Here is a 12,857-nt window from a genome sequence, read left to right as displayed (position 1 = left end):
GCCTCCCGTCTCTTCCCTCTTTTTAACTCAGTCCCATGACCTCATCCCAGTTTCCACTCTGGCCTGGTTTGTGGGCTTGCAACAGGGGGAGTCTGTGCTTTCACAAACCAGGCTAGAAGTCTCAGCAACCACTCTCTCATAGAAACATGAAATGGCAGACTGCTCCTATTTGGGAGGTCGAGGAACGGAGTGCTTCCTAGAGATGACTGGCTTGGGTGGCATCTCTAGCACTTAACTTCTGAATTACTGAACCTCATTTTCCTTATCTGTAAAATGGGGACAATCACAGCTTCCATCTCTTAGGCAGCTGTGAGGTGACATGAGACTGTAAAGCCCCCAGCACAGTACCTAGAGCCCAGGCAATGCCCAGAAAGGTCAGTCAGCCTCAGTGCACAGCCTCTGTGTTTAGCTCCTCACTGTCACCTTATTCCATATCCTGCCCTAAACTAGTCTCCACATGGCATGGTGATCATCTGAAATATAACTAAATCTGTACTCTTCTGCTGCAAACTCTTCCATCATACCTCACTGTTAGCAAAAAATCCAGCCTGAAGCTCCTCCTGCCTCTCCCCAGGCTATGGGCTGCAGTCACCATGGTCTCTAACGCCGGGGGTCCTTCCACTGGCTGTTCCCTGCACCTCAAACACTCTTCCCTGACCCTCAAAGTCAAGTCCAGCTCAAATGTCATTCCTCAAAGAAGCCCTCTCTAACACCCTCCTTCCTTCTTGGCACTAATCCTCAACCTATAATCACCTTACTGATTTCTTGCTCACGGCCCCAGGGGAAGGCAGCTCCATGAAGCCCAGCACTGGCTGAATGGATGAAGGAAGCATTGTTATCCAAGGAGCTTGGGTGCTTTTGAGATTAAGCTGGTTTGGTGGCCTGCCCAGGCCTACCCACCTGCCTGCTCCAAGTCCCAAACCCATCATAAAGATAAGGCCTGGCCACCTATACATAAACAAATATTACACAGTGAGCCTGGAGGTCCAAGGTAAACATTTTTATTCTCAGTTCTACCTTAGCTATCTCTAGTTTTGCAAGCATGAATAAATGGAATCAACAAGAATTCTCTCCCAAATTTCTTTCATCAAAATTTGTCACCAAACAAGTTTCCTGTTTTCCCTAAGAGAATGTGATTTGAAAGTGATCTAACACGAGGCTTGACGATCACAGACTATCGGGGTCCATCACCCTGCTTCTGGCCCAGTTCCACTCTCACTTGGCAGCAAATACATAGCAGCCAGCACATCTGCCCTTCCAGAGAAGGCAAGAGCTCAGTGCAGAAAAGAATCATGAGGGGTACAGCAAGGCACCGAATCCTGAGCCACTTCTGCCCACAGCCGGGCGGACCCAGGCAGAGGAGATTTGGGCTTCATTCAGTCTCCCACTCGGTGTATCCAAAAGATAAATGGGCCGGAAGAACTTGTCATTCGTCCGTCAAGGGCCTGCAGCCAGCAGAAAGGAGAACCCGGGAGCCCAGGAGCAGGAATAAATGTTCTCCGGAGTGCCCCCCTCTTTCTGAGGAGAAGCCGGAAGGGCACCCTAACTCCCAGTCAGGAAACAGACAGGGAACCCGTCCCCACAAGAGACTCCCTGCCTTCCAGAGCCCACCTGTCTTCCTGCTCCTCAGGAGCCCCGGCCCTGCAGCCTCACAGGACAGTCTCTCGGATGACGCCGATGAGGCTGTGTGGCCTCTCGGCCTCGGCTCGCCGGGGCCTCCTCTCGGCCGGGGGCCTCCCCGCGGGGACGAAGGTGCTCAGATCTCCGCAGCTCCGCAGGTGCAGCAGGCCGGGCTGTTTCCGCGAGGGCAGTACCAGGGCCCTGGCAGTGCTGGGCTGCATCGGGGCCATGATCTTTGGGAGAATAAACAGGGTGACAAGAGGTTAAACTTTACCTGATGTGGTCCTCAGACCTGCCTCCAATATCCACCAAGGTTATGTTCAGTTTGGGGTAGGGGGCTCAGGGGTAAAGAATCTGCCTGCCAAGCAGGAGATGCAGGTTTGATCTCCGGATTGGGAAGATCCCCTGGAGAAGAAAATGGCAACCCACTCCAGTATTCTTGCCTGGAAGTCCCATAGACAGAGAAGCCTAGTGGGCTATAGTCCATGGTGTCCCAAAGAGTTGGACATGATTTTAGTTGCCTTGGGGAAGAGAAAAGGGTGTTTTCCCAAAGTGGAACCCACTTGAAATTCCAAAGAGTCTTTTAACATACTGCTTCTTTTCTGAAGTTCCTAAGAAATTCCCCCAATTTTCTATTATTTCACCAGTAGTCCTGCCACACTTATTGACTTATCTACTGCAACTTCCTGCTTTATATTTAACATTCTTCTTATCACCTTTTGTTCCAATTTCACTGTGATTCTCACTGGGTCTGCACATCACTGGAGAGGAGGGGAGCTTGTCAGAAACATAGAATCCCTGCTCCCCCCATGGCAGTTCTGACAGGGGAGTCTGGAACAGGTGTGGGCATCTGTATCATTAAAAGTGTATCACAAGGTGATGCTGCTAAACCTGCAAATTTTATAACCACTAGTCTGGTTAAGTTTATGTCAACTTAAACCAATATGTTTCTAATTGATCTGATAACACTTCAATAAAAAACATGATAAATCTCCTAAAAACTAGAACCATTTATTAATAACTCTTAAGAGTGTTTCTACTGCTAGATCTATTTTGCAAGGTAGCACACATATAACTTCTAAATATACCATATAAAGGCAAAAATGTGCAATCTCTGATCCAGTTGAGACTAATAAGGGGAGAACCGTCAAATTTTTAAAATTACACAGTCATGTCTGTATGACACATTGCTGTAAGCACCTTGGAGAAAACTCAAGTGCTTTATTACCATCTAATATCACAGAACAATCGTCAGGATAACTTGTCATTTAGTTTGCACCATTTAGAGATTCTAAGGTCATTAAAAGTTTAATTCCCCCAAAATATGGGACATTAAATTTTTCCAATACTCTATAATTATATTTGTCTCTATAGCTGTTTCCTGACTAAGTAGAAAATTCTAACATTCATAGATGTCTACTAGTATTACATGGTTGTCTACTATTATTACATGGTAAGTTAGGACAAGTGGTTTTGATAGTGGTAAAAATTTAAATGGCTATATAAAAACACATTCCAGGGACTTTCTGGTGGTCCAGTGGTTAAGATTTCACCTTCCAATGCGGGGGGTGCAGGTTCATCTCTGGTCAGGGAGCTAAGATCTCACATACCTCCTTGCCAAAAAAAGCAGAATATAAACGACAGAAGCAATACTGTAACAAATTCAGTAAAGACTTTAAAAATGGTCCACATCCAAAAAAAAAAAAATCTTTAAAAAATAATACGTTTCAGTAATACTAGAGAAGGAGAAAATGTGCAAAGCTGAGCAGAGTCAGAAATAAAAGCTCCCTTCCCCTTGTCCCTGCATCCTTCTCTCCAAGGACTGGTGTGGCCTTATGACACCTGACTACTGGGGTTCTGTTCTGGAAGCCCCGGCAGGTGGCACAAAGTCTATTACAATAACCTTGTACCTGAACTTTGACCCAGTCTATGCAGAAAGACCTAGCAAACATTCATAGTGATAGCACCTGCTGAGCTATTAGTAAAATCTATCAAAAAAGCTATCAGTGTCTGTTCTTTCTCCTCAAAGCCATCTTCCATCAAGCAAGACTTTGCAGAAAGTCCAGACCAACAGCTCCACAGACGCTCTAGCTCTCACCTCACCAGAACTTGGCAGCTCGGAACACCTGCTTCTGTTTATCAGGCAACTGGGGCTGAACACAAGGAAGAGGGCAGGGAGTGGCATCTGGAGTAGACCAGGAACATGCACACAGAAATCTCTCTTCTACACAGGCAACCAGCTGGAGCTGACCTAGGACCACTGGTTGACCATTTTTCTAGAAAGCAAACGAGAGTCCATGGTTCATGTTCCTCTTCACACAGCTGCTCTCCAACTCCCCACATTCCCTGACAGACAGCACAGAATTTGGCTTCAGTAAGAAGAGGCCAGGGGGTGGGAAAAGGAACAGAGAAGAAAGCGAGATGGGGATTTGTTCACTCTGCCTCAAAAACACACCCAGGGAAACAGTAGCTGGCAATGACCCTGAGAATCAGGCCAACTCAACTCAAGAAGTATCTGGGGGCTTCCCTGGTGGCTCAGTGGTAAAGACTCCGCCTGCCAATGCAGGAGAAACGGGCTCAGTCTCAGATCCAGGAGGATCTCACATGCCCTGGAGCAACCAAGCCAGTGCACCACAACTCTTGAGCCTGTGCTTTAGAGCCCAGGAAGCACAACCACAGAAGCCCACGTGCAGAAACTACTAGAGCCCGTGAGACCTAGAACGCACACTCCCCAACAACAGAAGCCTCCGCAGTGAGATGCCCGAGCACGACAACTAGAGAACAGCCCCCTCTGATACAACCAGAGAAAGCCCACACACAGTAAAGACCCAGAACAGGCAAAAAGAAATAAATAAAATTCTATAAAAAAGAAGTATTTGATGGGCATGTAACACCCCCAGGCACAGCCAAGTAACACCTATGAGCCACTATTCATTGAGGTCTCCAATGGCCACCCCAGACACAGAGGACAGAGCAAATGTCCAAAGGCAAACACTGCTTTTGAGAGAGACAAGTGAGGGAAGTTGTGACCATTCTGACTTCTCATCAGGGGCAAATCCCATTCACTTAAAAATGCGGGTGTACAGACCACCCACTCCAACCCTTCACCTTCCAGATGAGAAACTGGACACCCAAGTGGGATATTTACAGGTCCAGTTTTATCTTTTTACCTGCAACTTGTTTGGGGATTGCTATGTGTTTTGATCCCTGCAAAGGAAAAGGTGCTTATTCCTTTAAGTCTATCAGTTTAGGTAATCTCAGCCCCCAGAATCTTGTCAGTATTAAAATTCACGTATTTCCATTATTGTCAAAGGGCTGAAAAAACATGCCAGATCAAGGGAAACTTTCAACTTAGGAAATGGAATGTTGATCATACTCTGCACTCCACAGAGCCCTTGCTTTCATCCTACGCTGCTCCCTTTCTTTTTTTCCAGGCATGCTTCCATTTTCCAGGAAAATCGTTTTCTCTTCTCTTGGGCCAAGAAGGCTGTGGAAAAGTCACCACTCCCGAAAAGAAAGCAGGTCCGCTTCTTCCTCTCCCTCCCCAGACCTCCTAACCCCTTAATACAGCCCATTTTCCTTGAAATGGTGACCATGGATTTCCTGTGCCTTAGGCAGGAAACCAGAGAAGCTGCTTCAGCTACTATGGAAACAAGTTGTCTGACTTATGCCTGATACCAATAATAAAACTACCTGTTCTAGAAAACTGGCACTTGTGATAGCTTCCTCCATGTGCTCCTCATCAGACTTCAGAACAGATTTGATGTTTTCTACAAGTTCATGGATGTCCGGGGTCATGGTGCAGGAGGACTGCTCCAGGAACCTCGCCACCAGCAGCTTGGTGTCCATGTAAGACTTGTAATCTATCAAAGACCTCGGTCTGCATCTTGAAGCTCGGGATCTCAACCTTCTCCTCAAGGTCACTGCAGCCAAGTCCAGTCTTCCCTCAGTCTGAGTCGCAGCCTCACAGCTGAGCACAGGGATGGCTGTGGACAGAGACAAATAACATGTTCCTGTTGGCCAAGTCCTGTGAACACATCTGTACCTGAAACAGCACAGACCATGAAACTCCATGTGGAAAGCATGTGACAGGTGCCAGCAGTCATGCATGTCTTGCTTTTCCTCTTGCAGAAGGAAGAGGAAAGAAAGAAAAACCCAACGACTGTGACACGAGCTTGTTCCCTGAAGTGTAACTTCAATAGGACATGTCTCCCAAATATTTTATTATGCCACATAAAAAAATAACCATTAGGGTAAACATAGCTGATAGAGAAGAGCATCCAGAATGCATATCGTAACGGAACAATGGTTTCATGGGGTGATGACCAATATATGGGGATGGTTTGCACAGGCAGAAAAAAACATGGTTGACCAAAGGAAGAACGTTCCACAGGGTAGGATGAAGAAGCTACTGAAAGAGAGGGACCGAGGAGAGATGAGACTTGTGGGATGAATGGACCGCTCTGCTCACACTGACTGTACCTTTGTCCTAAACATCCTGGGGAGCACTGTCCTGACTTACAGTATCGACATCACAGCATGGCTGGCGGCGGCGCGACGGCTGACTGTTACAGAAAGACAAATCTAGTGCAGAAATCCAGATCAGCACACATCATTCTGGAAGTCCACAGCAGGCCTGGGAAATCTACCACGGGCTCTAATGTCCACAACTGCCTGCTTCAGCAAGGGTACATGAACTGGCAGGACATTACTGCACCGGCAGGTGGGGGCAACGAAGTCAGGCCTGGTCTCCACGTGTTCATAAGCCAGCCAGCAGCCTTCAGTGTATGCGACACTGGAGATTTTCAGTCTATGAGGGTCTGATGTGCAGCAATTTAGATACTGAAGGAAGAAAGGAGGCAGGCGCTGGGAGAACAGGTAGAGGCAGGGGCGCATTCCTTTTCCTCTGGAGAAAGGTGTGAGGAGCTCCAAGCAGGGGATGGCAGCCATCTTCCTTGGCTGCCACGCGCACAACACAGAGGGCAGGAGTCTTCCGGGACCACTCACTAGAGACACTCATGTGTGAGCAAGACAGTCAGGCACTGCACTGTCACTTGAAGGCGACCTGGTCCCGTCCACCGCAGAGGCTCCAACAGGTAAACACGTGTCGTCCTCGCCCCTGCAGTGCTGCAGAGGGGGAGCAGGTTCTAGAAAGACGTGCAGACTAAGCTGCACAGACAGCCGAGCTCCTGTGGAAACTGCAGGTGGCCATCTCGAGTCCTCAGCTTGCCAGGTGGGCAGAGGACCCCAAGGTGAAGACGGGTCTGGGGAGCTGCCAGGGCCTGCTGTGGGGCAGAGGGTGCTCAGTCCCAGGCAGGCCTCCTCCCCGCTCAGAAGCCACTGGAGAGACAAGAGGAGTGTTCTCTCTGGCTCCCACATGGTCAGTTCAGAGCTGTGGCAAACAACACAGGCTATCAGAGGGACGGAACCCAACTAGGGGTGACATGGGGCCCAGGGCAGAGCAGGGCCAGAGGGTTTCAAAGCTGTATTTGCACAGAGCTTGAAGAGAGCACAGGTCACCGAAAGAAGCCTCTGTTACTGGGATTACAGAAGATTTTCATTTTCTTCCTTTTTTTCCTTATTTTTTAAAATAATTTTCTACAATGAAGAAGTATTTGGAGATGTTCAGGTAGTCATATATTTAGAAAAGAAGATTCAAGATTATTTCAAGTTTTTAAAAATTTCTGATTATTAAAATTAAAAATTTTTCAAATACCATCTATACACAAACTGAAAACAGAAAGGGAGAGAGATGGAGTGTGACTTTCACTCTATCCAAAGTTCTTAGAGCAAGGTCAGATTTAAATAATTCAATCTACTCATACACAATAAAAAGATCATTAGTGTCAAATTATAGAAGAAGGGGGGAAAATAACACCCGTTTGACTTTTTCCTGGAGAGAGAATCTTAGTTCCCACGAGACTTGAGCATCTAAGGAATCAGACCTACGTTTCACTCTGCCTTCTTCGTGTGGCACCAACACGGTATCACATGCAACCCAATGCTTGATACTGACTTGACAAGAAAAATTCCTACCAGCCGGAAAAGATGTGGTAGATATCTATCCCTAAGATGCATGCAGAATTTGCTATTTTGCCAAGACCTCTTAGCCCCCCTCCAAGCTTTGTCTTGAACTATAGAGCGTTGGGCGGCCAGAGCCACTCAGCACCTGTGGGCAAGTATGCACAGTGCCCTGCGGAGAGCCTGGGGGATGGTATCACCTCTCTCGGCAGAATGATGTAGCACAGGATCACTCTTGGATCTTGTCCTCAGGGGTCGGAGGGCTCTCCAGCTCCTCGCCGGACACAGCTGGTTTGTGTTGGGAGTTGGTATGGATGCGCTTTCTTCTCCAGGTGTGGCAGGAATATCCTCACCTGATTTTTTTTTTTAAGAGAAGAAACAGATTATTTCACCAGCTAGAGCCTTTAAAATGTTGGGCAGGAAACACCTGTGAGCCCCAATCTGCTGGGACAAGGGTAGTCCAGTTAATGGTATTTACTTAGGCGGTGGGCCCAGAACATTTTTATTGGGCAGCACTATGGGAAATGCTGCCTCCCCACACTACCCTTCCACACCTAAAACAAACAAACAAAAAACTTTAGAGCCAAGAGCAGAAAAACAAGCAATGCCTAAAAAGGTGCTTAGAATCTTCTGCAGTGAAGCATGCTGGTGTGGCACTGGAAAGGTCCCTGCCATTCCCCCTTTCTGACTATTCAGGTTGAGCTAGATTAGGTGGAAGGGAACACCTGTGCAGGTGAGGTGTACAGGTGAGATGGCTGCCCTGGGGCTTCAGGCCAAATGCAGGCAGGGGAAGAGTCTGGGGACTGGGCTGTGAAACTCCTGGGAAGCCAGGTTAAAGAGCTAGTGGCCATTAAACGAATCAGTCAAAGCACTCTGAAATTGGATGGACTGCTGCTCAGGAAAATAAAATCCCATCATTTGTGAGCCCGAGTAGTACTCTGGGAAACCTTTTTTTTAAGAAATGGAAGGATTAAAAACATACTTAGCAAACAGAACCCTGCCTCATAATTCTACTTAAGATGGAAGGTGAACAGAGCAGAAACCTATTCCAAATGTTGCTGCTGAAAAATCACCTCTGTCTAAAATAGCTAAGAGTTAATCCATTATTTATCACCATCTGCAATTTTATCCTGTGAACAATTCTCTGGGCCATTTAAAACCTCTCCAAAGAGAGAAAGCGGTAACAATGTGCCCTTAAGCTACAAGGATAAATGTAAACTGACTCTAGTATTTAATGGAGGATTGGGAACTGGCACTCAGTACATGCGAAAGCAGCATGACCTGGGTCCTGGGTTACAACTGAGCGAATCATTCCGCCATAGACAAAACTCTCTTTGTCCCTTTAAAACAGCTCATCCTATCTTAACAGGATAAAAAAAATCTTAGATCAGAAAATAAAAGAATTCCAAATTATGTACCTAGAGAGTGTCACACTGAGTGAAGTAAGTCAGACAGAGAAGGAGAAATAGCATATGCCATCCCTTCTATGTGGAATCAAAAAAGAAATGATACAAATGAACTTCATCACAAAACAGAAATAGACTCATTGACTTAGAAAACAAATTTACGTTGTGAGCGGGGAAGGGATAGCTAGGGACTTTGGGAAGGTCATGTACATACTGCTGAATTTAAAATGGTACGGGGAGGGAGGTGGGAGGGGGGTTCAGGATGGGGAACACGTGTAAACCTGTGGCAGATTCATGTTGATGTATGGCAAAACCAATACAATATTGTAAAGTAATTAACCTCCAATTAAAATAAATAAATTTATATTTTAAAAAATAGTAATAAAATGGATAACCAACAAAGACCTATTGTATAGCACATGGAACTCTGCTCAGTGTTATGTGCCAGCCTTTGTGGGAGGGGGATTCGGGGGAGAAAGGATACACGTATATGAATGGCTGAGTCCCTTCGCTGTTCACCTGAAACTATCAAAACATTGTTAATTGGCTGTACCCCAATACAAAATGTTTTGAGTGTTTAAAAAAAAAATAGATAAAAATTAAAAAAAAAAAAAGAATGCCAAATTAAACTCTGAAATCCATTTCTGAAAACAGCCTGGTTATTCATAAAAGATTCTAACGATATCTTTATTTCTGTTCATATATTATCTCCTACTTGTAAGCCCTAAGGAGTTGATAACGCTTTTACATTTGGAAAAAATAATGTAGCTTGAACCATCTGCTCCAAGAATATCTGACCTCCAACAAAATATCATATGGATCATTATTAATATCATTCTTAATCTACTGAATCATGAGTCTGGGCAGCAATAATGTATTTATTACCTTGAATCCCTGGCATGCAGATCGGCTCCAATGGGCTGGTGGCAACTTCTGGTCCTTCTGGTATTTGGAATGAAGATCCCTGCATCACAGGGGAAAAGGGTTATTTGTTGATATTCAACTCAACTATCATCTGGAGTAAAGTGAACTTCTTACAAACATCGACAAGACATGGTCCCTCTCCCACCCTGTTCTCTGCAGCTGTTTTTCCTACTTGCCATCAATGTACCAAAGAGAAACTCCATGGGCAGTACCTGCTGCTGGTCTGCCTGGCTCACCACAGCTTCATAGGGAGGTGGGGGGTCCAGAGGACAGAACACTTCCACTCCTTTGATTCGTGCTCCATAGATATGTGGCAGGGGAATAACATCAGGACCAACCATCCTAGGAAGAGCATCTTGGCATCAGAAAGCTTGTTTTGCCTAGTTGATGGTGGTGGCTCTAGACACTGGCAGTTGACTCTGCAGCATTACCCACTGACAATGGGAAAAACCCCTCACCCCTCCATGCTACAACCTCCTGGTCCAGGAGCAGGAGAATAATCAACTAAGCTGCTCTCTGATGGAGTGCCCGGAATTCTTAGGCAAGGGACAATATAGAAAATGTAATACCATCATTCCTTTTAAATCCATTAGTCAAAAAGCAAACAGCAATCCATAAGAAAGAGAAAGCAAATTCGTGGTTGCCCAGGGGATTGGGGAAAGGAGAGAAAGGAGGTGACAGCTTAATGGATACAGGGTCTCCTTGTAGGTGATGAAAATGCTTTAGAACTAGATGGAGCTGATGGTTACACCATACTGTGAATGTACTAAATGCCATTGAATTGTATTCTTCCAAATGGTTAATTTCATGTTATATGAATTTCATCTCAATTACAAAAAAAAACTAAGGATTCAGGGGAACTCAATTATTTAGTTTTTTTCTTTTTTTTACATTAGTACATGACAAAAGTTTCTTGCCTGTGTTTTCCTAATGTCCGATTAATGGTAGAAACTCACTACTTGTTAAATAAATACTTGAAACAATGAACACACACACAAAAAAATTAAATTATGTCATAGCTCAGAGAAAAAGTAGCATGCCACTAAAGGAATCACTGTCTCTTCCTAAAAGTGGGCATTCAACAAACACTGATGGAGTGCTTGCTACATGCTAGGTGCTATGCCTTTTGTCCTTTGAGATCAAAAAACTAAAACCAAAAATGCACAAGATTTTCTGCCAGCATTCATAGAAAATTACACAAACACACACACACATACAAATTGTCTAGATAACAAAAAACCTAAATTTGAAAATAACAGTTAAAAATACATGAAAGTTTATACATTGTGATAAAACATCCAGTTATAAAACATGTAAATAAGTCCTGGGGATGTAATTCAAGGCATGGTGATCAGAGTCAATAATACTGCATGGTATACTTGATAGTTGCTATAAGAGTAGGTCTTAAAAGTTTTCATTACAAGAAACAAAAACTTGTAATTATATGCAGTGATGAATGTTAACTAGACCTACTGTGGTGATCATTTCACAATATATAAAGTATTGAATCACTACTTACAGGTCCACCTAAAAGTACCATCATGTTATATGCCAATTACATCACAATTTAAAAAATACAAAAAAGAGAAGATCAAAAAACCTGTACTCAGGCCATGACGTGTTGGAGAATGAAAAAAAGAGACAATACCAAAAGCTTAACGTATGCTCTTGAAATGCAATAATGGACATAAACTAAAGGAGATTGATGAAAAAACAAATTCTAGAGCCAGTTGGCTGCAGGGGACTGTTTTGTTTTTATAAAGGTGCTCTCTGCATTTATGATTGTTTTATTTGTGCCTATTTAGAAAACTGCAATTGGTAGAAGAAAAAAAAATTGAAAAGGATCTGATATTCTGTCTTCCTAACAATAAAACTTTAGGAAGTTTGGGATTTAGAAGGATGACACTTCTGTAAGGCTGAATGAAAAAGTGAGAAAGTGCTCCCCTTTTTTCCTGCATCTTTGGGTCAGAAGCAAGACCCTCAGCCCTGTTTTACCTGAGAAGGAAGGAGGCGGTCATAGGCTGACACCCCAGGCAGGGATGCACGGGCTCAGTGCCTAACACGGGGTGTATCCCAGGAGCAGAACCTGCAGGAATGGCCGCTCCCTGGCCTGGCTGGGAGGGGTCCTGGTAAAGTTGTCAAGAAAGGGATATTCTTCTTCCTTAGAGCAGGACTTGCCCATGAGTTTCACACCAACTCTCTGTTCCAGTCAAAGCCATTTAAGAACTGTTAAGCACCAAGTGACTCCAGGAATCCAGACTCTTCCTGGACCTGACTGGAGACTTTCCTGACCAATGAACAAGGCAGCATGCCTTACTCACTGAGACCTCTGCACTCCTGTCCTCTCCAGAAGTCCAATCTTCAATACTTAATTAGCATAGCCCCATGAGCATCTTTCTAGCATTTACAAACCCCGGTCAGTCCCCCCTCAGCCAAGTGTCCACATGTTTCTTCACTGTGGTGTCCTCGCCTGGAAAGTTCATCTCCCAGGTTGGTCTGTTAGCTCTGATGCTGTTTATTTCCTATTTCAGTTCAGTGGCTGCCTGTGTGATCCTACAGAAGAGAGGGCTTGCTTAGGGCCAAGAAGTGGGAGGAAAAGGCTCCACTTTAGATCTGACCTACTACAGAATCTCTTCAAGAAGGAAAACTGGGGAGGAAGAGGGGACCACAAAATGAATGGCTTCTATGGTGGTTATTATATGACCAGAAAAGCCTCATGTAGATAGAAGAATGCTGCTAGAGTTGATGCAGAAGGTAAGTTCCCTTCCTGTTAAGCAACTTTTCATTTGTACACTGCTGGGTAAATAAAGATCCACAGAAGGAAATGGGTCTGCTCTCTCCTGCACCTTTTGTTCCTGAGCCCTATGATGCTCAACCCAGCCATAG

At 44.9% G+C, this 12,857-nt stretch overlaps 1 protein-coding gene across 1 annotated transcript in view; it reads right to left on the bottom strand.

The window, feature by feature from the left end:
• Positions 1-985: 985 nt before the first annotated feature.
• ENTREP1 (endosomal transmembrane epsin interactor 1) overlaps positions 986-12,857 on the bottom strand; it is a 74,224-nt gene continuing 62,352 nt past the window's right edge. Inside the window, exons 7-11 of the mRNA XM_055578277.1 lie at positions 10,184-10,313; positions 9,933-10,011; positions 7,842-7,994; positions 5,314-5,606; positions 986-1,853 (exon numbers count right to left, since the gene is read on the bottom strand). Of these exons, the coding sequence (XP_055434252.1) occupies positions 1,650-1,853; positions 5,314-5,606; positions 7,842-7,994; positions 9,933-10,011; positions 10,184-10,313 (859 nt within the window). The 3' untranslated portion in view covers positions 986-1,649. The remainder of the gene's footprint in view (positions 1,854-5,313; positions 5,607-7,841; positions 7,995-9,932; positions 10,012-10,183; positions 10,314-12,857) is intronic.

Source organism: Bubalus kerabau, chromosome 4 (assembly GCF_029407905.1).
Source record: "Bubalus kerabau isolate K-KA32 ecotype Philippines breed swamp buffalo chromosome 4, PCC_UOA_SB_1v2, whole genome shotgun sequence".
In the NCBI taxonomy this organism is placed as follows: domain Eukaryota; kingdom Metazoa; phylum Chordata; class Mammalia; order Artiodactyla; family Bovidae; genus Bubalus; species Bubalus kerabau.
The sequence above is the reverse complement of the archived record's forward strand: the minus strand, read 5'-3'. Positions and strand labels throughout refer to the sequence as shown.